The sequence below is a fragment of the Miscanthus floridulus genome, chromosome 7, assembly GCF_019320115.1.
Source record: "Miscanthus floridulus cultivar M001 chromosome 7, ASM1932011v1, whole genome shotgun sequence".
NCBI classification, from domain to species: Eukaryota; Viridiplantae; Streptophyta; class Magnoliopsida; order Poales; family Poaceae; genus Miscanthus; species Miscanthus floridulus.
This window is the reverse complement of record NC_089586.1, coordinates 119,386,648-119,410,206: the sequence shown is the minus strand read 5'-3', so window position 1 is coordinate 119,410,206 and position 23,559 is coordinate 119,386,648. Positions and strand designations below refer to the sequence as shown.

General features: G+C 45.9%; 3 protein-coding genes across 5 annotated transcripts; all 3 read right to left on the bottom strand.

Annotated features, from left to right (window-relative positions):
- Positions 1–3,688: 3,688 nt before the first annotated feature.
- On the bottom strand, positions 3,689–5,143 carry LOC136464472 (heavy metal-associated isoprenylated plant protein 20-like). Of its 2 annotated transcripts, none has more exons than XM_066463420.1 (2): positions 4,699–5,143; positions 3,689–4,333 (listed from the first exon to the last, which is right to left on the bottom strand). In XM_066463420.1, exons 1-2 carry the CDS (start codon positions 4,874–4,876, stop codon positions 3,984–3,986), a joined length of 528 nt encoding a protein of 175 aa, XP_066319517.1. In that variant the 5' UTR covers positions 4,877–5,143; the 3' UTR covers positions 3,689–3,983. The 2 variants fall into 2 exon arrangements, with proteins under 2 accessions (XP_066319517.1, XP_066319518.1); XM_066463421.1 differs by having other exon boundaries at positions 3,689–4,315.
- Positions 5,144–5,684: 541 nt separating this feature from the next.
- Positions 5,685–10,065, bottom strand: LOC136464471 (aspartic proteinase-like protein 1). Of its 2 annotated transcripts, none has more exons than XM_066463418.1 (10): positions 9,545–10,065; positions 9,067–9,202; positions 8,020–8,252; positions 7,390–7,617; positions 7,144–7,282; positions 6,994–7,064; positions 6,813–6,912; positions 6,245–6,308; positions 6,094–6,165; positions 5,685–6,002 (listed from the first exon to the last, which is right to left on the bottom strand). In XM_066463418.1, the coding sequence occupies exons 1-10, from the start codon at positions 9,838–9,840 to the stop codon at positions 5,779–5,781; spliced, it is 1,563 nt and encodes a 520-aa protein (XP_066319515.1). In that variant the 5' UTR covers positions 9,841–10,065; the 3' UTR covers positions 5,685–5,778. The 2 variants fall into 2 exon arrangements, with proteins under 2 accessions (XP_066319515.1, XP_066319516.1); XM_066463419.1 differs by having other exon boundaries at positions 8,020–8,286; positions 9,545–9,682.
- Positions 10,066–19,200: 9,135 nt separating this feature from the next.
- Positions 19,201–19,986, bottom strand: LOC136466136 (uncharacterized). The gene is made up of 2 exons (XM_066464594.1): positions 19,848–19,986; positions 19,201–19,748 (listed from the first exon to the last, which is right to left on the bottom strand). The coding sequence occupies exons 1-2, from the start codon at positions 19,984–19,986 to the stop codon at positions 19,201–19,203; spliced, it is 687 nt and encodes a 228-aa protein (XP_066320691.1).
- Positions 19,987–23,559: the final 3,573 nt, after the last annotated feature.

The following is a 23,559-nucleotide window of genomic DNA, read 5'->3' as shown; positions in this document are numbered from 1 at the left end:
CATAGTAGAACTGGTCAGAAACTATAATCGAATAAGTTGTGGGAGAGACCCCGAGTGAACAGTCTTTTGTATTTATGAATACATTAGTCCTTTTCGTGACGAAATCACTTTGTAAGCGATGAATTTGTCCAAAAAATGAATAAGTTTTCAACTTTCATTACGGCAGACAACTTTTCAGCTTTTCTCCCTCTTTTGTGAAAGAGGTTTGGTGCCTTCCGACCCTTCCCATAGTTAAGGTCGCAAAAAACTTGGAGTGTGGGTGAGCCAATTCTGATCACGCTGGTGAGCAAGGAGGCCGTAGCCACCGGAGCGTGGATTTCCCGTAGTCCTACCAGTTATACTCAGATTTTGTTCCCAAAATCCGAGCCCTTAGGACTTGCCATGAGAAAAGAGGAAAAACATAGAGAATGTTTGCAAAGATAACACAAAGAGTGTTTGCAAGATAAATATACTTATATCAGCCCCCGAGTGAGGTCCGACCCCTCGCACTTTGCAGGGGTCGGATGTCACCAAAGATCGAGGATTTTTATGACAAAAACTGACAAGACAAGGTATGCGTTTATTCAAGGGTAAAAACGACGTAGCTGCTCAATGTTCTAGGCGTTGGTGAAGACCTCGCCGTCGATGGTTTTCAACTTGTAGGCGCCTAGCCGGAGTACTTCCACGACGACGTATGGTCCCTCCTATGGTGGAGAGAGCTTGTCGTAGTCCTTGTTGCTCTGCACGAGGCGGAGAACCAGGTCCTCGACGTTGAAGGCTCAGTCTCGCACCCGTCGGCTGTGGTACCGACGCAGCGCCTGCTGGTACTTGGCTGAGCGGAGGAGGGCGACATCGCGAGCTTCGTCTTGCTGGTCCATGGCATCTTCGTGGCCTTGTGGGATGCCTCGGTGCCCTGTTCGTCGTATGCTCTGATCCTTGGCGCTCCATAGTCGAGGTCGGTTGGGAGGACGGCCTCAGAACTGTAGACCATGAAGAATGGCGTGTAGCCGGTGGCTCGGCTGGGAGTTGTCCTTAGGCTCAGAGGACCGCAGGGAGCTCGACGACCCAGCGTGCGCTGAACTTGTTCAACCGGTTGAAGATCCTGGGCTTGAGGCCCTATAGGAGCATGCAGTTCGCGCACTCGACCTGCCCGTTCGTTCGGGGGTGCGCGACGGCGGCCCAATCGACTCGGATGTGTTGTTCATCGCAGAATGGAAGGAATTTCTTGCCGGTGAACTATGCGCCGTTGTCTGTGATGATGGAGCTCGGTACTCCAAAGCTCGGTTCTTCTTTATTTTGGAGGCTATTTTAGAATTTGTATAGTAAAAAGTAGGTTTTTAATAGATGTGCTATTTGGATTCGTAACTAGAAAGCTGACTATCCTATGATTTTTCGGTGGCCATATAAAGTGAACCAGCTAGCCTTCTAAAGATGAGAAATATAACGGTTGTTGTAGACCTCTTTTTTTTAAGTAGTTTTTTATTTTACAAAATGGCTAAACTATGAAATTTAACTACTAATTTTAATAAGCTGGAGGAGTTACTGTCACATAGCTATTTTTGATGACACGGTATTGTTGATGAATTTCAGGAGGAAAAAAGGGTTCATTCCACTCTGTCGCTAGCCCGCCAAAGCCTGCGGCGGCGCACGTACCGCAGATCACGAGAAACAAGCGCGCGAAGCCCGGCAGGGCGGCAGGCGCGATGGCTTTGACGCCTCGACCGCGTTTAGCGGTGCGCGCACGCGTGGCAGCCGGTGCTGCGTGCAAGGCGAGGTCGGTATCCACGCAGCCGAGGTGTCGTGCAGCGGCAGCAGCCGGCCAGCCATGCGTTGCTTCGTCGATCTCCCCGTTCAGCCCGTCGTTTTCTGAGGCGCGCTCGGTCGTTTTCGTGGTTGGGCTAGGACGTCGCGCCGTGGCGAGGGTAGGGTCCCCTGCGCCCGCTCTGTTTCTGTCTCCAATCGCGCGGCTCGAGCCATGCTGCGCTGAGACGAATCTACGATTGCTCTATAAAAACTGTGAAAACTTTTTCAGCTGAGCCATGCCGTGTGTAGCTCCAACCAAAACGGCTCGGTTGCGCGTCGGATCAACGTGCCGTGCTGTGCTGGAGGCCCTGAGGAACGAAGGAAAAATCTGCCGAGAGATTCTTAGTCCAGTGCCTTTCAAGATATCGCGCAAAATATCTTGGGGCTGCCTTACGCCTGTTCACTCGCCGTATTTTTCAGCCAACGAACAGTATTTTTCTTTCACAACAAATCAGCCAATAGTACTTTCAACAATGACTTATCAGCCAAGCGAACAGGGCATAAATTTATGCTCTCACCACTAGTACTACATAGGAAAAGGCTCCGCCTGTTAACGAAAACGAAAAAGAAAAAACTAAGACCAAGTGATCTGTAGCGACCGACGAGAAGTGCACACGTTAGTGTACGGATCAGGACCGCCATCAGGCAACGGGAACACGTCACCTCGATCCGTTCCCTTCCTCCTACAGTTCCCATGGCCCCCTGCTGCTAAAGTCAGGCCCTCTTTCCGTCCACTTTTGTTTTGTACGTCCAAACAAACCCGTAACGTAATGCCGCGTGTGACAAAAGCCAAGTGCCCGGTGGCTGGCTGGCTTAGCTCCCACTATCAGCGCAGAGCATGCGGTCTCTTTCTAAAGAACGGAAGAGAACGCGATGGGATCAGAACTGATGGATTTCTCGTATCATCACCGTATCGACTCGCCGAAGAAGCTGAAATCTTATTCCGAGACTAACGGACCGTGTTGTTGGTATACATGCCAAGATCTCACTGCGTATATTGCCAAAGACATGCTTTTTTGAGCATATATATTATGGAAACATATTGGATACGGAATAGGGCAACAGGAGATATCAGGTGATAATACCGTTTGGGACCATCCAATCAGAGAAGGAAAGAATCGTGCTGTTCGGATTTTCATTTTTGAATTGAGACCGACGAACAAAGGCAGCAGCATGCACTAGCAATATCCTGGGACCAGTTTGGCGCCAATCTTCCAGTAAAGCTTATCGGATCAGGTGACTCACCACAGCAAGTTCGTGAGCTCGCATTCGAGGACGGGTCTGCACAGTCTCAGCACATTGACTGCAACAAAGCACATCCCCCCGCTGGTCAAGTTTTACGACTGAACCGCACACGAACTGACGAACTACAGTGGTGGGCGAGCACGCGACTTTTGCCAAACCCATTTGAACTTTCAGAGACCCTTGCCGATGCCAACCCACCCGGCAGGCCGCCACAGCACCGTGCATGCTTCCAGCCTAGCTATTGCTAATACCAGTATACCACAGAGATGCAGCCATGAGGGAGGGCGTCTGCAGACTGCAGTGCACGCACCAAGGGCAATGGATGGCGATTTTTAGATGCGCAGCGCAGGAATGAGTGAGCCTACGAAAGGAGGCTTCGCACTACTAGCAGAAAAAAGCCGGTTTTACCTCACCATGCACCCTTCGGATCTGCTGGTATCACCGTGCACCGAACTCCATTGCTCTCGGACCGCTTTATGTACGGGAGATCATAGTTTTTTTCAGATATCTTATGAATCATGATCCAGCGCCTTACTTTCCCACAACGTTTCAAACGAGGACAAAGAGAGTGAAAAGTACTAGTGCGTGCCTGCGAGAGAGACAGACAGAGATATTGACCTTCAGAGCTGATCTCATGTTCCACTGCCTTATCGCAGCATAAAGAACGGTTAGGGATCTAAGCACATACTAGATCAGTAGAATTTCTCAATGGCAAGTTTGCCTTTTGCTCTGTGTGCAGTGCAATCGACCTAAGCATTCTTCCCCCTAATGTAACCACGTAGTAGTAGTCCTAAACTCTGCTGCATGTTTCCCTAATTTAAGCACATAGAAACCTCACGAGATTTACAGTGACGAACTGGCGATGCTGCCACACTACAGCTACTCCTGCTTGATACTCTATCGGCTAAACCACGAGCCTGATAACTGAGCTGTTGTCTTGAAAACACACGCAGGCGTCACATGACGGAGCAGGCGTTGGGGTTGTCGTCGCTGAACAGACTGGTGATCTGCTCGGCGCCGATGGCCGCCTCCATCACCGGGACCTGGTACGGGTAGTAGTAGCCAGCCGGGTTGGCCCACCTGCCGTCGTGGGCCTGCAGCTGGGCCGCCCCGATGCCGTAGAGGACCGCGGCCGCCGGGGTGTAGTAGCCGGCAGTGTTCTGGGGCCCGGGCCACGGCTCCGCCTTCTTCCCCGTGGACTGAGCCCTCCGCAGCACCGCGACCGGGTCCACCTCGCCAGTCACCGCCACCTTCTGCTGCAGCCTGTTCACCTCCACATGCTGCACTCCTGCAGTGCAGGCGGCAGCTTCATCAGAGTTATTAATATTAATTAATTGCCGCTGTAAATTTGGGCTTCTCTTCACAAGAGCACTTCGATTCGAAGTGGAACTTCTTTTGCTAGTGTCGCTCAATGTTTAGGTGTCGCCATATGCTGCTGCATTATTGCAGTGATGAAAAAAAAAATGTATGCTGGGAAAAGCTTGTGCTGAAAGGACATGATGGTCATTACTGACTGACTCAGTGAGTGCAGACTGCAGAGTGCAGAGTGCAGAGAGCTCATCATCAGGGCGCAGAAGAGAGGAGTCATGGTCAAGGGCGCAATGCTAGCGAGCAACGAAAACTTGGTGCGAATGCGTAGGGGCCAGGGGACCAACGTGAGGCATGACCAACCTCTCATGCCGGAGAGCGCTTTCTTGACCTCGCGCTCGCAGCGCTCGCAGTCCATCCTGACCCTGAGCTCCACCGTCTGCACCAGGCGCCGCCGCAGCGTCATCTTCTTCTTCTTCTCCCTGGGGCGGCCATTGATCGCTCCCAGCAAGCTAAGCAGCTGCCTCATGGCGCCTCCCATGGGGAATGCAGCAAGCTGGTTGATGGGTGAACTCCTTTGTGAGCTGTAAAATGGGGAACAGGTGAGGGAAGGAGCCTAGCTAGGCTACTCTGGACTCTGGAGGGACACTGTCTGGCTTTGTATGTACGAGGCCGGCACCCGGCAGGAACTGTTCGACTTCGGAGGCCTTTTGAACTAGCTAGGCAATGGCGAGATGGTCTGTGACTGAGTGAGGGGACGGGAGAGAGGAGAGGGGTGTGCGTGCTGGTGTGTCTTGTGTTGGAGGCTGACAAGAGAACACAACGAGGGGGAAAAGTGAGGCGAGGAGCCGTGTGCTGGCGCGAGGACGGCGAGGTCTCGTCTCATGTGACGGTTGTGCTGTGCAGCGCAGTGGAATGGTGGTGCGGTTGTGTGTTGCAGTAGGCCAATCAGACTAGCAGTAGCAGAGCACGCACCGGCGTTTCGGGGGCGAGTGGAGTGTGCAAGAAATCGACTGCATCGCTGCACCTTTGGAAAGTGGATTTGGCCATGCCCATCAGCCCATCACCCCATGCGTGTGAAAGATGATAGATGATGATGTGCAAGCAGACTGCGAGGGCATGCTGGTTTCCGCGCCATTTCTGAACGTTACATGGCAGCATTCCAAGTTGGGGATCACTAGGCACGCACAAGAAATTCAGGATGAATCAGGCACTCAGGCAAAAGCCAAGGCGACGCCTGCTACATGCGCAGGGCCTACAGCCTTGCTAGAGAAGGTTCAGACTTTGAGACCGATTGTCGCGGGGCACAGGGACAGGGGGGATCCAAAGGGCCAATAATGGGGGCAAAATACAGCTGATCTATTAACCTCTAGAGCAACAGAAAACACCATATATAAAGCACATACAATATACAGGGCTATCGATTAGTATAATATCAGTTGTTCATGAGATGAAGAACACAGTGGACGTTGTCAGTAACAGCAACCGGTATGAGCTAGCAAGAAGCATCTGTAGATTCGTCGTTGCACTGGAGAGCGGAGCAGTGCCTGCCGTTGCAGGCGTCACGGCCGGGGAAGTCTGCTGCTCGTTCGACGGCAACGGGTCCTCTGGATTGTCGTGCTGCGATGGGCCCAACGGCACGGTCGTGCTGTTGTCAACGTCGCGGCCTGCGTTCACAGGAATGGACGTTACCATATTTAAGACTTCCGGAGTACCAGGTGAATGGTAGAATTTGGTCTATTCTGGCAGATGGCTTACATTCAGAGCTGTACCAACCCAACTTCATGCTTTCTCTGTCGAAGACAACATGGTATCCAACCAGGAAATTTTCTGCATTTGAAAATTATATTGTATGTATGAACACTAAAAACCAAAAGAACAAACCGCACAGATTCATTTGGGCACTTACGGGCAATAATTCCAATAGGTTCTGTTGATGGCAGCACAGCTAAGCAGAACCCAGCAAGCGCTCCCTGTAACATAAATCAGCATACAAGATGATCTGCTGCTACAGACAAATTCCATGTGAATGGTAATCTACAACTATATAAGACCTCGCTCATAAAAGGGTCGCTCATTAAATCCCAAGAACCTGTACCCTCCTAATCCCCTCTCCAAGGCCATTTATAATTAAACGAAAACATCATATTCTAGGGGTCTATGGGCAAACCAGTCATGCAAACTAAACAAAGCATTTATCCTGCACATACTTTAAGATCAAACAAATGTGGAAACATGAATACTTATGTTAGCTAAGTTATGCATGTAGGCTTTAAATATACTAACTCAGATCAAATTATATATCAGTATGTTATGGAAGCAAGCTCAACTGAGCCACATTTCCATTCAGGAGCTTAGACTTGACAGCAAAAGGACACAATTAGCCAATTAGGATTCACTTGACAAGACTATACATCATTCTCGGCTGATTGATTTTGAGGACACTATTTTTTCCTTGCCCAACAAAGAGGACATACCTGTTTGTCATTAAATGGAAATATAGGATTAACAGCCTGGAAGCTCTTGTTCGCAGCAAATGCCAGGGTTATTGTTGGCACATCAGGCATCTCAAGAGGACTGCATATAATCACATATCAGCGAATTCCTTCTACACAATCAGAGAAATGAAACTAAGACCTAAATGAAGCCAGAAGTTACCTAGCACTGTAGCAGTATTTCCAGGTACTGTCTTCATAAGGCACCCTTGAAGCATTCATTTGTTTGTCAAACTGAAATTTATACGAAATTAGTACTGATTTACTGAAAAATATCCATTAGCAAACCAGCTGCAAATGCGTGGATGTCCACCTCCATTGTGAAAGCCTTGTAAACGTCTGGAGGAAGAGAAGTAAATGATGTTCCACTATCGACTAAGGCCTGGAAGCTAGTACCCTCAAGACATTTATGTCCAATACAAGATTTGTCGACATTAACAGCATAAGTTTGACTGGAAAATTAAGAAAGAAAGATGTAAGTGCCGCTTTAAAGAATTTCAAGAACCACTGCAAAAACTGATTGCATTAGTTCATGAGTTAATCACTTTGAGCCACTCACAGTTTGCCATACAGAGGAACGAACGGTGTAGACTGTTGAGAGGACACCCCTTGATCTCCAAAAAAAATTCTCCCAGAACTATCTTCCTCAAAGCACATCGAGAAGGAATTCCGAACTAGTCCAGCTCTTGCAAGGAAACTAGGAACTGAAATATCTGCCATTCCAAGGCCAAGGAGTCCATCCGGTGCAATACCATCCAGATAGTCACCACTTTGCTTTCGACCACAGCTATACCCGAAGGACACACTATGTCAGTAAAACTAAGTGCCAGAAAGTCAGCAAATCATGACAATCGACTATTGAGCAACTCCAATTATTTTGTTACAAGATTGCATTGAAGCTCAGTAACAAAGCAAGATGAAATCAAAAGGTAAGGACTGGGCGAGTGGCTATGGCTAAACATACTAATGTTTTAAGCAAATGCACAGATCCGATACCTACAAAGTGTACAGAGTAATTGAGTACTTCACCAGTAAATGTGCAGCAATGGAAATGTAGTTCACTAACAACGATCCATGTGAGGACAGTGTGATTTGTCAAGTAGCATTACTCCTTTATGCCATGGAAACAGTATTTGCTTATGAAGCAAAAGTACAAAGTTCCTGTTGACAGAAAGCGGCAGAAAATTACCCAATAATAACTGAAGCGTTCACTGGTACATGGCCCTCCCTGGAGTTCAAGTGTAGTGTATCCTCAATTAGCAAACCAGAGCTGGTAGTATTTTCTGAAAAGTAGTCAATATTGTATGGGCAAGGCTGCTTTGGGTTTGTGCAGCCTGAACCTGATTGGCATAGCTCGTGGCTGCAAGGAAGATGCCGACTTGTCGTCGATTCAGCAGGCTTGTATATTCCAAGATCTCTATCCTGCATAATAGATGCTCCATTTATGACGGAGCACCTGCCAATCAATCACTGAAAATAAGCACTAAACTGCTTAAATATATGGTAGTCACCTCTTGTTTTTGCACTTGTTAGGAAGAAATAGAACTTAAAATGAACAAAATTGAAGAGAACCAAAGTTTACACATGACACCACCACTTGGACTCCTAAGTCAGTCACTCAGGTAATAGCCAAAATCGGCAATGAATTGTAGGTGTGCTTGTGCAACTTACACTGGACCATTACATGAGATTTATAGCATGACGCATGTGCCATTTTGGTGGTAGCACAAATTTAATTGCACTGCCAAAATTGCAGTTGAACGCGAGCGGTTGGGAAATTACTTTCCATCAAAATATAGATGGATTTTTCATGTGGTATTTTAGGGTCACATAATGGTGTGCATACTTTGCGCCACAACTTGCATGCGGCCAAGAACAGTGACTATAGTGAAATTTAAACTGAAGATGACTGCAGAGACACGATGAGAAGTTTATAGATCAGAGATCAGTCATGTTAGTTTCCAAGTTTAGAACCGCTTTGCATTTTTTTCCAATAATTTCCATAGTCAATGAAATTAAAGCAAACTGCATGTCATGTATTAGTTTCTTCAACCGAGATTTGTGCATTACGTAATAGAAATGTGAAGAGTCAGGTCATCATCTGCACCAGCAATTTTGCATGAACAAGTCAAATATGTCTTTGGAAAAAAACAGATTCAACTCAAGTTGACAGCTGTGTCACAATACGACATCTTCAGATATTAACATCAAGCTACTGAACAAAGGGGATGCATACCAGATTTCCACGGTAGCCAGACAAAGGGGCACACTGGATACAGTCACAGGGTACCCAGAACAGGTCACTTCCAGTATCCAATGCAACCAAAAAGGAGGTAGTAGGCGTCCCAACATCCACCCAAGCGTAATATAACCTTCACACCGAAAGGTAGATGAAATAAGATTAGCTTACAACTTTTGCAGCAAAGCACGTACTAGCTCCGAAAGTAAAAACAGTAAAACACAACTTAGTAGTACCTAGCTGGCTAGCTCTGACAGTAAAAAACAGCAAAACACAGCCTATGCCTATCCCGACCAAAATGGCAATGCAACCCGTACGGGTAGAAGAAATTTAATCCTTTTTATATATAATAATAACGCCGATTTTTTTGTGTAGCTGTCTCGTAGTACGAATTCAAAATGTTATTAACACTATAACATTCACAGTGAAAAGTTGAGGGACGGAAGATCCAACGGGGGCAGGGAATGAAGCGCACCAGCCTAAGTCGTTGCCGGGGGAGAAGGTGCTGCCGCCCTTTGAGAGCGAGAGGAGCTGGTACTTGCCCGCGAGCCGCCGCTTCTGCCGCTGGAGATCGCTCCTCACCAGCGCGCGGTAGTACTCCCCGCTTCCGCGCTGCGGCCACCACCCCGCACGCGGGCCCGCCTCCAGCCGAGCCTTGTCGGACAGACGGTGCACCATCCTCGAAGAGAGCGTCGCCGCGGCCTCGGCCGCCGAAGCTGCTGCCGCCGCCAAGGCGACCAGCTGGAGGGCGAAAAGGACCGGGAGGCGCATGGGTGGATCTGAAATGAGCTCGCGGGGTGGATCTGAGGGTAATGCGGTGCGGTGGATGGGGGAGAGGATCTGGAGCTACGTTTCGCGAGCTGGAGACGGCGCGGGGAGCATGGAAGCGGTGGTGAGTGGTGAGTGGTGAGCGACCGCGTAGCGGGGAGGGAAGCGAGCTGGGGCGGTGGTGTGGAGGTGGTGATGCTCTGGAAGCTAGCGCAAAAGGCAGTGGTTCCAACAGCGTTTCGGCTGAATTGTATAAAGGCAGGGCTCCGGGCTGATTTGCCGTTAGAGAAAAATATCGTCAACTATGGATTATAAGTCAGGTATGAATGAATAGGTCGAAACGAACAGCTGTTGACAGAGGAGAATGTTCAGCGTTGGGTGTCGTGGCAACTAGCAAGTGGACATCAGTCTAAAACATAAAACATGCTGAGACTAAAAGTGTGATATTATATTACTTCAACATTGTTTTATGAATAATCTACAAGTTGTATACTATTTGGACTTGGTATAGTAGTAATTAGGATAAAATTATAAATTTCTTTTGCCCAAGCCCAACCATAAATTAAACATATGAATATATTCTTTCCTTTGGAACATGAGAGATTACATTGCCATAAGATAACCAAGGCTCAGAATTTTTTCAGTTTGATTTTTTTTCTTTACGTCATAATCCAAAACTAGATTTTTGAATTATGGCTATTAATTGCAACCTTGGGTTTTATTTCAATGAAAAATACGAATAGGGTCTCAAATGGTCATTCCAAGTTTTAGCTATAAGTGACACATAAAACGTAGGCTTAGCCATGGTGATCGGTGTAGTATTTAGCTTAATTGGAACCCAACTACACATAGTAGACCACAACAATACTCCTCTTCTCTGTCATACCTGATTAAATTATAATTGCTACCCACTTTGGGTATACAGTTGTCGATAAACTTCTATAGTTTGGTGTATTATTGTTGTTGTTGAGCATATTGCTATTGTGACTACCATGATGCAATGGCCAGGTTACGTGCCAAACAATCTAAAACTATCAGTCTGTTCGCTTGCTCGTAAACGATTGTAAATTTTCAGTCGGGAATAGTGTTTTCCTCTCACATCAAACCAGCCAGCAGTAAATAATCCACGATACGATACGGCCTCCCGAACAGGCTGTATACTTCTTCATCATTGATAGTCTGTCTAAACTATTGATACCGGATTCGGTAGGTAGAGACATGAAACTATGACGTACTAGCTTCTGTAGAATATTTGAGAAATGGAGGACTTGGCGGCTTATTTGCACAGGTTTGTTTAATGGAGTTTTTAACAGCAACGGTCCATCCCGCTCATACGACGACCAGAGTCCCCGCACAGGCACACACAGCCCACTCGAGGCACCGCGCGTGGTGGTCCCCACGTGGCCGTGGTGGCGCTGTGTGTCACCCGTTGGTCCCTTCGCGTCCGCGTGGGCCCCTATGCCTCGCAGACGCTGATGGAGCGTGCGCCGTGCCGAGCGGCCGCCCGCCCGCAGCCCGCCTGTTATTAGAGACAAAAATAAAAATCCCCGTGCCGCCTTGCCAACTGGCAAAGATGCGGTCCCGCTCCCTACGCGTATGATTCGTTAACTCAATTGAAGTTTAACAAACATCATCAAATCGTCCAAATGCTTCATGCCAATTGAAGTTTGAATCTCTGGTTGAACTGCAACGTACGATGGATCACGCGGCGATACAAAGTTAATCCAGTGCAGGAGCACAAATGAGGTTTATGTATCCATCGTCGTCTTTAGCAAAAAAGGGCCGGACCTCTCACTCAGCCTAGTGCCTCAGCGCACGAGTTCTTTAGAGATACCCAATCATCATGGTGTACAAAAAAAAGAGCCTTTATACGACGTGACAAATGGCAAGCGCCGTGCTTCGGTACCCGTCAACGCCCTCCATGATACTGCACCTGTTTGCTCCTGAGAAAAGGTACTTTGCCAATAATTTTTTTCCCTCCCGTCCTGTCCCGTCCAGCAGCTTTACGCTCGTATAACACTCGATATGACACCCTAAAACTTTACGCGCTAGACAAGCCCTGAGAAAGATGAGGTCGGCCACGACGAGTCACGAGCCAAAAGTACGGATTTTACACATGACTACAGTACATATTTAGTTGGAGGCATGTTTTGGCTGTCAAATACGACTCCGTACTAAGCAGCACTATTTTGATTTTTTAAAAAGAACCAGAAGCATGTTGGTATATATACTTGTACTCGCAGATTTCTATCATGGAGTGCAGATGAACGGAGCACCTTGCACTCGTAGGCCGGAACAGCACCGATTCACCTCACTGTCACTGGCGTTGTTGTGTTTGTTTTGTTTTATCTTATAATATAATAATTTGTCTCAATGCGAGCGTCCAGGGGCCACGGACAGCTGCGATACAGGAGGCCGCTACTGCCACGTCGGGTTGGGAAACGGAAAGCACACCGCCTGCTTTGGGTGGCCGGCGTCGCCGCTTTCAGAATTGAGTGGACACGTGTTGCCTCATGCAAGCACGGGCAGTCGAACACGCACGACACGCACGCGGCGCCTTCCTCCACCGTCTGCTTTCTTCCCTACCGGGCCACTGGGCTGACGGACGGACAGTTCACCATGGACCGGCGGCCCAGGCCCATTCCTGATCGAGTCTTTAGTCTTTACGCTTCAGCCGCCGTCCCTGACAATTTCAATCCTGTTCCATTTGCCATTGCAGCAAAATATCGTCTTCACAAGGGTCGACGGGTGACATATTTGAGCTTCAAAAAGAATCGAGGAGACGACATCAAGCAATCTTACCTCTGTCATTTGATATTCAAGCAGCAAACCCAGACAGGAAGAGCACGCCCCTCCATCCAAAAAAATATTGCAGGGCACAGAATCATGCAAGCCAAGCCAACGAATAGAAACAAGCTTGCATCAATTTATCAGTGCGAGCTATCCATACAGCAACACATCCATCTTGCGATTTGGACTTGCACAGATATGCATGGTTTTACACATCTTAGTATAGAACACCACAGCACCCTAAATTCTCAGTTTCAGCATCTCAAGATCAATATCCAGAATGTGGCGAACAGTCAATACATCTCGAGAGCAGGTTGCAGGTTGCAAGAGTCTGTTAGACTAATTTACAGTAGCTAGTTTCAGCATCTGAACTAAAATCATGTATTGTTATAGACCAGCACGGTTGAATCCTCCCAAATCATGGAGCTCAGGTTTCCACGCTTCGGTCATGAGGTCAGAATCAGATGGATACAGAAAATGTAATGACTGCACAGCATATGAAGGTTGCCGCCTGCTACATGTAATGGAGCGTCCACTTGACTGTCTCTGGATTTGCCTACCTGTGAGGAATCATTTTGACCAAATGAGATGGAGGAAGACGCTTCACAACTTTCTCAAGATATAGAATTACTACAAGTGAAGTTGGCAATAGAAAAATTTATATTCTTCTCCACAAGGCAGTGCAACTATCAGAACCAGATAACATAACAGAGGTCCAGGGGTTGCAGAGATTAAACTTCCCTCCATGCATCAGTAACCCTAAACCACCAATTCATAAGTTCATGATGATGACAATTTTTATAAATAAAAAAAATTACTAAGAAATAACGCAGGGCAACAGTATTTAAATATCTTAATATGAACCTTTTTCACACCAAATCTGAGTAAGGGGATGGGTCAGATGCAAAACCCTCACTTAGGTTTTATCATGTCAGTCCTTTTTACAGGGGATCAAATTAATTTGAAAAGTACTTGAAAGAGCATACTTGAAGTTATACTTTCCATTTTATTAAAGAATCGTTTGTCAATGCAGGGCAAAATAAATCACTCGGTAGACAACAACTATAGCAATTGTCACACAGTTGAGCTCTAAGAATATCCAAACCAATTAGGCAAACAAAGAATGAAGAAAGATGAGTGGATCAACAATGAAGAAGAATCAAACAAAACTGTGTCAAAGAAGCATCAGCCATATCTTTCCCAGGCAACATAATTTACAGGTTGGTCATATACCTTTATGCTCTTGCACATTAGCAAGCCCAGGAAAACCAGATCATCAAGTAGTGGTTGAACCAAATTGCCAAGGATCACTCTTTCCTTTCGACCTCACAAAAAGCCCCCATAAATAGTTCTCACCATCTATCCCTATTACCACGGTAGAAATAAGAATCTCAAAATATGCATTTGATATCTTTTCAGAATATTGAAATGTACTTTATTTCCAGGTGTACAATACAAATTAGTTGGGGAAGAAGCATTGTAAACTAGTGCAGGTGGTTTATTTTCTTGCATGAAAAGGAACAAAGAATAGAATCACTAACACTGAGAATCAGGCGGAAGAACTTCCGAGGAATATATCAATAACTTTATGCCATCAATATATGCCCTTAGAACATAATTGTTGGAGTCTGCTAATATATTAGAGTGCTTCTTTTCACACCTACAAAGCAAGTTAGGAACAAAATCACTGAATGTCTGAAAGCACAGTTATTGACTAGTAAAATATATGTTTCAGCACATTTCTATGGGAGAAAATGTTGATACCGGAACCAGAACCCTACCCAACAGGTTTATCAAGAAAGAAGAACACGCCAATGTCTTCATGAACAGGAGGGATAGTCTCAAAAGACTTTGGCCAGTCATTCATTCGTGGTAATAACTCCAGCTGTAGATCACTGGGTATCATCTTGATAGTATCACAAACTCTGGATGACACTTTTGAAGGAAACTGGGCTTTAAATTCACCAAGATTTAGCTTTGTGCCAGCATAAAAGACATGAAAGCATCCCCTAAAGAGCAAAGGAAAGCTAAACATTAGAAATACATATAACATTATTTATATATATGAAATTAGAGTGATTCATGGCAATGACTGACTGGGGCACAAAAGAGGCACACTCAATAGCCATTCTGACTCTATGGCACATCTGGAAAGAGAGAAACGCTATGGTTTTTAATGGAGATAGGAGTCCGGAGCAGGCAGTCTACACAAGGATTAAGGATGAGTGTTTTGATTGGGTTTCAGCAGGGGTGGGGTGGGGTGGGGGGTGGGGGGGGGGGGGTGGTACTTAGTTACCAAAGGTTTGCTCAACATTCTGTGAGTAATTAGCCTAGGTCCTTCACGGTATCTCATACGGCGGTCTGCTGTATGACAGCGCCTCTCGCGCATGTAAGATTGCAACTCTTATCTTGCTTATTGATACAAAGCCGGGGAACCAGATCTTTATATATATATATAGGTTAGCTGCCACAACCATCAATGACGGAGCTAGAAAAAAATTATAGCTGGGGCGAGTTATAACACGAAGATGATCGAAAAAACTTATGGCCCAAATCGCATCGTATTCACATACTACATTGCACGAATTATAGCGAAAAAGTTAGAATCACACAAATTATGGCAAAAAGGTGGATGAACAGCACAGGATGTTATCTCAAATTTGCGGAATAAATTGAGGTAACCGGCGGAGCTGCTGCCCCTGCTCTGCTGCTAACCTATCCACGGTCGCGGCCGGCCCCGGCGCCAAGTTCCTCTCCTCCTCCCTCCATCGCTCCTGGCGCGCCGGCGGGCAGACCAGCAGTGGGCCGCGCAGGCACCTGGCGGCGGCCAGCGAGTGGGGTGGCGGTGAGCCACGGCTGGCGGTGGTGGCCGGCGAGTGGGGTGGCAGCGAGACACGACTGGCGCCTAGCAGCGGGCGGCGGCATCCGCGTCGATGCGGAATTGGGGATTCGGGAAGCTGAGCGCGAGCGCCTGATGGTGTTGGTAGATTGAGGATTTGGGGAGCTAAATTGGGCTCTTGTTGGGCACTTGGGCTAATCTAAAGTGACAAAAAAGGCCCAGTTCCCACTGCCCCTGCAAAACGAACCGGTCATCGTCTTTTTCGCTACTCAGTGCTCGTGGCTCGCTCTCGCTCGGCGCCATGTTGCGGCGGCGCAGCCTCTGCTCGGCAGCTCAGCAGCCGAAGCTAAGGAAGAAGAGGGGGTCCGGGGGTCTGGGACGATGCCGTCGGTAGCTGGGGCGGCCGCCCCACCCCGCCGCTAGGGTGGCTCCGTCAGTGACAACCATAGAAGAAATGCATTTGTCTTTTATGAACAACTTGTCTTTTAGGTTAGCAGCAAGATATTATAATCAACTCAGAACAGTACAAGCTTAACATTAGGGTATTATGCGAAAGAAGTTCATGGTGAAATGATACTTGCAGAGAAACTTCCAGATATATTCAGCAGTCTAAATCTGATTGTGAAATATCTAGAAATATTTCTCGACAAAAGTATAATATGGTGATTTATGGAAGTATTGCCCATGAAAAAAATAAGCCACAGCCTCCACATTTACCAATACATATTCATGTGAAACAGTTGTAAGCTGGTGGCAACTACATCCATATAATTAAGAAACCATGTCTAGTTAATTTATTACTGACATAAGAAAAATTCCATAATGAAGGTAAAGGTTGCTGAGACAACTCACGTCCAACAAATTGCAGGTGCTGGGCGTCTTGAATATTTCACAATTGAACCAATGGTGAGCATTACGCCTTTGTTCTCGTTCAGACTGCGTCCAGTATCATCATCTATTGGTACATTGGAAATGAACAGAAAAGGTCACTTTATTAGTGTACTTAAACCTCAGATAACATCAGAACTAAAATCTAAACGTGGCACAGAACTAAATGTATATTGAAACTAAGCCCCCTTGAAATGTCATGATACTGACATTAAACAACCAAGATAAAAGGAAATTTCTGTAGGCACATACTTGAAGCACATAAGGGCTTACCCTCCGCCAGAGAGTTAGTTTCCCCTTTATCTGCGTTCACTATCTTCTTTTCTCTAGCTTTGTGTTCAATGAGAGAGTCAATTTTTACTTTAACTCGTTCACTTGTTCTGCATTTATGAATTATAGGCATGGAACCACCAGATCTTGTTTCAAAATCCATGTTTATATCATGACTTACAGCAGTTGATCGTTTTGTGGCATGTACTTGCGTGACAGTCCTATTTGGGGATATGCGCTTCATATTTGACAACTGTTTCACATGCCTATAGTTTTTTTCTCATTAAGCAACGTCCTTATAGTTTTTTTTTTCATGTGCACCATGGGATCCTTCTTCCTCACTGTTCTCATTGCCCTAGGCATCACACTTCATCGATGCAGCTTTTTGAATCTAGGAAGTGCTACAGTTCACATCAATGAACCTTCTTTAATCAATCTAAGTAAAAATTCATAGGAATCACTTGATCTTTACACATCGGATGATACAAATATACACATACCTTCTTGGAATGTTAGTACTTAGTAGTTGTACATGATCAATCATTACCAGTAGTTCCACATATGGTTACTTTCAATCCTTGCTCCTTGCGCTTGCGTGACAACATACCGGCACTCACAGGATTACTCCTTGGGTTACAACCTATAAGAGACCAAGAACCACGAGAGATTTCATAATTATAACACCAAAATTCCAGCTAATAATATTATGACCCCATCCTCCTCTTTTTCTTATGTCCTTACCATTTGACAAGTTATATACCACATGTGAGTTAAGTATTTCCAACAATTCACGGCATTGTGCGGGAAAAAGGATATTTATGCAAGTGTCTTGTTGCATAGGGTAGAAAATTCTCAAGTTATGAATCAAAATAAACTACATTTTGACAGTTTTTTCTCATATGAGTTTACCTCATCATCGAGTCCGCAGGTATCTTAGTCTCATTATCACTATCATATTATGGATGATAGGTTTTTTCTCATATGAGTTTACAATGGACAATAAATCTATATTATGTCGTATCATTTATCATTATTTTTGTCACCAGATTTTTAAGGAGTTTAATATCATATCAATAATATTATTACCTCACCTATAAGTTTTGGGAGGATTCCAAACATATAATTGATCACAAGATTAGATTCGATCAAGGGGAGGGGTGTCAAGCACCAAATCAACAACTGTGACCTCATCCAATAGTTTGTCCACGGTTTGGTGACGAGCCTTTGTCATCGTCACCGATGTTCGGTAGGGATGCCTCCGAACGGTCATGCATGTTCCTCATGTCTCTTCTCCATGTGTAAATAATATTCCATCCGTTCTAAATTATAAGTTGTTTTGGCTTTTCTAAATCTAAATACATAGCAAAAGTTATGTATCTAGAGTTCTAGACATGATGTATATCAAACGCATAACAAAAGTTATGAACCTAGAAAAACCAGAACGACTTATAATTTGAAGTGGACTTGGGAATGGAGGGAGTATGTAACAAACAAGATCAATCAATAAAGCAATAAGGCACTCTTTCTCTTATTCTTGTGTTCAATCTATGTCTCTAGTTTACATTCAAGCACTCAGATTTCAAACAAGATAAGTCTTAATTAGTAATTGTCGGCTCAATACTATCTTCATCTCAAAATTATAAGACGTTTTGATTTTTTCTAAATACATAACTTTTGTAATACACTTAGATATACACAAGTCTAGATACATAGTAATAGCAATGTATCTAAAAAAACCAAAATGTCTTATAATGCGGGGACGGAGGAAGTAATATGCACCAAATTAAATAAGGTCAATAAAGCAATCAATCGCTCTCCTTCTCTTTCTTTTTATTTTTTTTCTCGATCGGGCATTTGGCCTGTTTTTCATTAAGATCGGTCAGCAACGGTGGCGAGGGACCATCATTACCGAGCCGAAGCTTCCCTAACTACCATATGTTCTTAACAGTGTTAATTACATTGTAGTCGAGCTTTCTTTTTATGTTCAATCTCTTTCACATTCAAGCACTTGATTTCAACAAGATAGTCTTAATTAATTAGTAACTACTGTCTGAATACTGTCACTTGAACCTGTTTACGTTGTATAGCCCTTAATTTATTGTCGCCCAACCACTAATCCTATACACAAACGACATACGGAGTATAGTACTATACCAGAGATACCGGAAAGGTCCTCTAAAGATTGCCGTGTTCCATCAGTCTGTTCGTTTGGCTGTGGCTTATCGTAAACGATCGTAAATTTCTAGCCGGAATAGTATTTTTTTTCTCACACAAACTAGCCAGCAGTACTTCTTCACAAATCAGCAGCTATACGAACCAGCCAACCGAACAAACTGTCTTTGTTCCATCCTCGTGAAGATGGAGATATAGCCATTTTTACCATGTTTCATAGAGCGAAGATGGAGACAACCAATTTACCATGTTCCATACGGAGACCAACTTTACGTTAGATTACTAGCTAGCTACTCTCTTCACCATACGCCAACTAGAGCATATTCTTTTATCATTTACATGCATGGCGCTATATATACACACGCGGAGATACAAAATTTCTTGTCCCAATTCGAAGGTGGTGTTCAATGCACCATCCTCAGGCTGGGCATCATCTGGTACGGCGAGCAGCTACCGATGGAACCGAGCTTGAACACCTCCTCGAAGCATCCTACGGAGGGCACTCGCGGCGGAGGCTCCGCCGCCGGTAGCGTCTCCGCGGGTGCTGCCGCCACCGCGTCCTCTACGTGGCGCACTCCCTCTCCTGCACCCGGCGCGGCCACGTCGTCGTCCGCCTGTGCAACATTAATAATCCTGATGATGCCATCTTCCCGCGTAGCGGTCGTCAGCTCCTGAAGCGGCGGCGGCGGCGGCGCCACCATCAGAGGATCGTCCTCGTGCTCGACGGGACGGTCGCGGCGGCGCCGGGCGCGGATGCACTCCGGCCGCACGACGGGCACTATCCGGATGACGAGCCGCCCGTCGTAGGTGCGCGTCCGCCTGAGCGCGCCGCGGGCGACCAGCGACGGGATGGGCGGGGGCAGCCGACGCCGCGGGCACCGCCGCCCGTACGACACCCAGAATCCATCCAGCTCATCTTCCTCTTCCGTTCTCGCCTCTTCCCTATCCTTTGCTTCCATATTATCATCCTCCTTTGCTGTCTCGAGATCCTCGCCGTGCCCAAGGCTGGTTCCGTCGTCGCGTCTCTCTTTGACGTCCTCACGATGATCGCAGCCGTGCGCGGCGACGGCCGCCCGCGTCACGACGCGTCCTCCGCGGGTGCCGGCGGCGTCGGGCACGACGAGAAGGGAGCGGAGGCCGGAGATCGGGGCGCTGAATTTCTCGGCGGAGTGGGGCGCGAACAGCAGCATCATCGGGCGGATCGGATAATGCAATCTGATCGGATAGGATGATTACTGGTGGATGGATATATAGCGCGCCGAAGCCGATCGGGCGGGCGGGCGAGGAGAAGAGAGCCCTCGTCGAGCGCGTGTTGTTGTTCCGAGGGGGTGGGAGGGGGAGATTGGCGCGCGTTTTATACGTGGCGTGGGCGGGCGGGTCCCGACGTCGCGTTCACTCTTCTATCTCCGGGAAGGCAGGAAGTCGCGGGCGCCCGAGCGTCCGTGACGAGACGAGACGAGACGCCTCGCCGCGCGCTTTGCCAAAACGCCCGTGCATGCACCCGGCCAATTAATAGCCCGCCGGCCCGGGGCCGTCCCTCCGTCGTTTCGCACCTGCCCTCGATCGCTCGGAGCACGTTGGGCTGGCTGGATCGCCAATTTTTCTAGTGGAACGGAAAGCCGAGCGGCATGGGCGCGTGGAAGGACCCCGTGGAGCCGCGGCCTCGTACGGATAACGCCCATCGGTTGTGGCAGCAGCCGTTAGATCCGATGGGATCCGTGGGCGGACGTGGCAGCTAGCAGGATACGATGCTGTTGATCCGCCCGTGCCGCCGGTGCGGCGGTGTCTAAGAGCTTGTTTGGCAAGGCTTCTAAGGGCTTCGGCTCCTCTAAACTAGCTACTGTAGCAGGGAGCTGTTTTTCTCTCTCCCCGTGAAATGAACTAGGAGCCCGAAGAAGCCACGTTTTCTAGCTCCTCCGGCTCTGGCTCCTCTGGCACTGTAGCATGGAGCCGGAGCCAGAGGGAGCCCTGCCAAAGAGGGCCTAACTGTCCATCTCAAAAGGATCGGCTTCATCCGCCAGACCGCCACCAAAGTCGGCCCCTCATAGATGAACAAGAAGGGCTTGGATACTGAAACCGTCAAACGCCTACAGTTCAGAGGTAGGCTCTGAATGAGAGGGGGCTCGTGACAGGCGGCTGGGTCACGGGCTACGAGTCAACCAACGGCCGGGGTCCCGCCAGGTGCGCTCTGTTCTTCGCTTTCGTCTGATCGCCGGCCTGGTTGCAGAAAACTACCGCAGCTCGATTTCTAACTAAACTACTAAAAAACATGTCCTAAACTAACACACTGTTCTTCAGCACTATCAGCATTTTTCAGCAAACGATTAGTGTTTTACTCTCACAACAGATCAGCATAAGTTAAATTTTAGCGAAACCAATAGGGTCTAAATTTCTGATAACCAGTGGATCATGTCATGACACGTGGTTCAACTCAAATGCCACTATGTGTTGGACGCGACTAGAGCTGCTACGTTAGAACATATGCGGTGGTGCATTGGTCGAGGAGAGAGGTAATTATGTTATCATTCGGTAAAAAAAAAGGTAACCAAGCCTTGTTGGCTTGAATTTATCAGTCTGGCTTATGAACCATGGAATAATATTTTTCTCTCACAACAAATCAGCTTTAGCCGGTTTATTAGCCGCAGAAACCATCAGCCGAACAGCTCCGAGACCGAATCGCTGGCTAGTGGTCACCAAGACCGAATCACTTGATAGCAAGATGTTATGAACTAAGGCCTCGTTAGGATCTTTGGAATTAAATTCATTTTAATAATCATAATTTAGACATATATTAATTAAGCTAATATGATTGTATATGGATTGTATTTGTATATCATTGTTGGCTATACGAGAGAAATACTTATGTGTTGCATTTCTACCATATGGAAGTGAGTTGAAGAGCGTATTATAAGTTGCAAAGTAGAAATATACAATGGTGATATGTAGAATCAATTTTCATCTTCCACAGTATGAATTTGAGATAAGCTTGTATGTGAACTTAAAAAAGTGGTGGAATGTTAAATTCTAAGTCAAATAACTTAATTTATTAAGTAGATTTTAATTCCTCCAAATAAAAAGATCCAAACAGCACAAAAGGTAATATTTAGTAGTTATGCCTATGCCAGTACTCTGTGTAAATGATGATCGATTATTGCTTGTACAACGCAACAACCCACGAATAATAAACTAATTAATTGGTTATTCCTTTTTTGCGAAACAATTAATTGGTTATTCCTTAGTGCTTACCTTCGTCTAGTTGCTGAGAGACTATACAATGTTCGTGATGTGTTAGACGGTACGGTAACCTTATATACATTAATAAGAAATAGTTGGAACGCTTGATAATGATAACATCATCATGAATTCGCGTCGAGTTAACTCTAAAGTAATAATAGGTTTGTTTTATACGATGAATAGTACTTTTGGTATGGTATCCCCCCCCCCCAATTTTCAATAATTATATTAAAGAGCCCTAATTTTAGTTTCGCTCAAGGCCAATGAAACATCCGGACCAGGCCTGGTAGGAAGAAGCAGAATGGACGACGTTGTGGCGGTTGCATATAGCCTATATGCACTACAGTCTACAGCCTACAACTGATGGTGCGACTTAGGGTCCGTTTGGTTGGACTTTTGGATTTGGCTTTTTGGCCCCAAAAGCCAAAAACACAATCAAATAGGCTGTTTTTTCAGAAGCAGTTGTTTTCCGTAGTATATTTTTTAAAGCTGGTTTGACCCTGCTTTTGGCTTTTGGCTTTATGCTTTTTCAAAATTGGTGGAATAAAAAGCTCTTCCATAGTTGTTTTAAGAGAGATAAAGATAGAAGGTATATTTTATACTTGTTTAACCAAACAGCTTTCAGCTTTTCTATAGCTCACAGCCCACAGCAGCTTTCCCACAGCTCACAGCCCACAGCAGTTTTTTCCTACAGTCACAGCTCAACCAAACACACCCTTAGTCTGCCACGTCTCCGCGTGTCCGGTTCCGTCTTGAGAGGCCAATGTGGCATCTCGAGTCATGCCACACATGCAGTGACATGACTTAGGTGGTGAGTTGCGCCATAACGTGTGTCGTGACTTAAAAGGTTAGTTCTTGAAATTTTAGTTTGGAGCATATTTTTAAAATTTAGTTTTTTTTATTAAAATAAGGAAAAAAAAATTGGAGCCCGAAGGCATAATCAAGGTGCTAATGTTGAGATTACCGGACTACGTCACTACATGAGATGGAGTTGGGATCACACTTCAAAAGTTTAGAGGCTCGAGGGAAGGCCTGGTCAGCTGGCCTGGATGAAGAGAGAAGGGAAGGCCTGGTCAGCTTTCAAGGAGGGTTTATTGTTGAATTTGGGAAAAGGTCTACTATACCACACTGAATTATTGTCTCGGTCCGACTTTTCTTCATAAACTTTAAAACCAAACAACTTAGCCCCCAACTTTTAAAACTATTCAAATTACCTCTCTGTTGTGGATTGAAGTGGTTTTAAAGGTAGTCGTTCTTTTTTTAGTTAATAATTTTTTTTGATAAATACTTGATAATACTTTTACACCACAAAAATGTCTGTAAGCTTAGAAAAACTCGTGAAAGTATCTTTAGAAGTTAAAAAAGTTAGATTTAGCTATAATAAAATGAGAAAAATATCCCAAAAAACATGGTAAACTCCTGAAACATTGTAATAAATATATAACATGTTTTATAAACTTCCCACGCTAAAAATATGAGATACAACTAGCATGAATGCAAAATACATTAATGCTTACTACATTAATGTG

Bases quoted from the DNA above. Each gene is read 5' to 3' on its own strand.
- LOC136464472 (XM_066463420.1), bottom strand. From the start codon at position 4,876: ATGGGAGGCGCCATGAGGCAGCTGCTTAGCTTGCTGGGAGCGATCAAT. The intron at 4,334-4,698 runs GTTGGTCATGCC...ACTCTGATGAAG, and splicing joins AGCGCTCTCCGGCATGAGAG to CTGCCGCCTGCACTGCAGGA.
- LOC136464471 (XM_066463418.1), bottom strand. From the start codon at position 9,840: ATGCGCCTCCCGGTCCTTTTCGCCCTCCAGCTGGTCGCCTTGGCGGCG. The intron at 7,618-8,019 runs GTAATTTTCTGC...CTTCGGGTATAG, and splicing joins AACGCTTCAGTTATTATTGG to CTGTGGTCGAAAGCAAAGTG. The intron at 6,913-6,993 runs GTAACTTCTGGC...GATTATATGCAG, and splicing joins AAATACTGCTACAGTGCTAG to TCCTCTTGAGATGCCTGATG.
- LOC136466136 (XM_066464594.1), bottom strand. From the start codon at position 19,986: ATGCTGCTGTTCGCGCCCCACTCCGCCGAGAAATTCAGCGCCCCGATC. The intron at 19,749-19,847 runs GCGATCATCGTG...ATAATATGGAAG, and splicing joins GGCCGTCGCCGCGCACGGCT to CAAAGGATAGGGAAGAGGCG.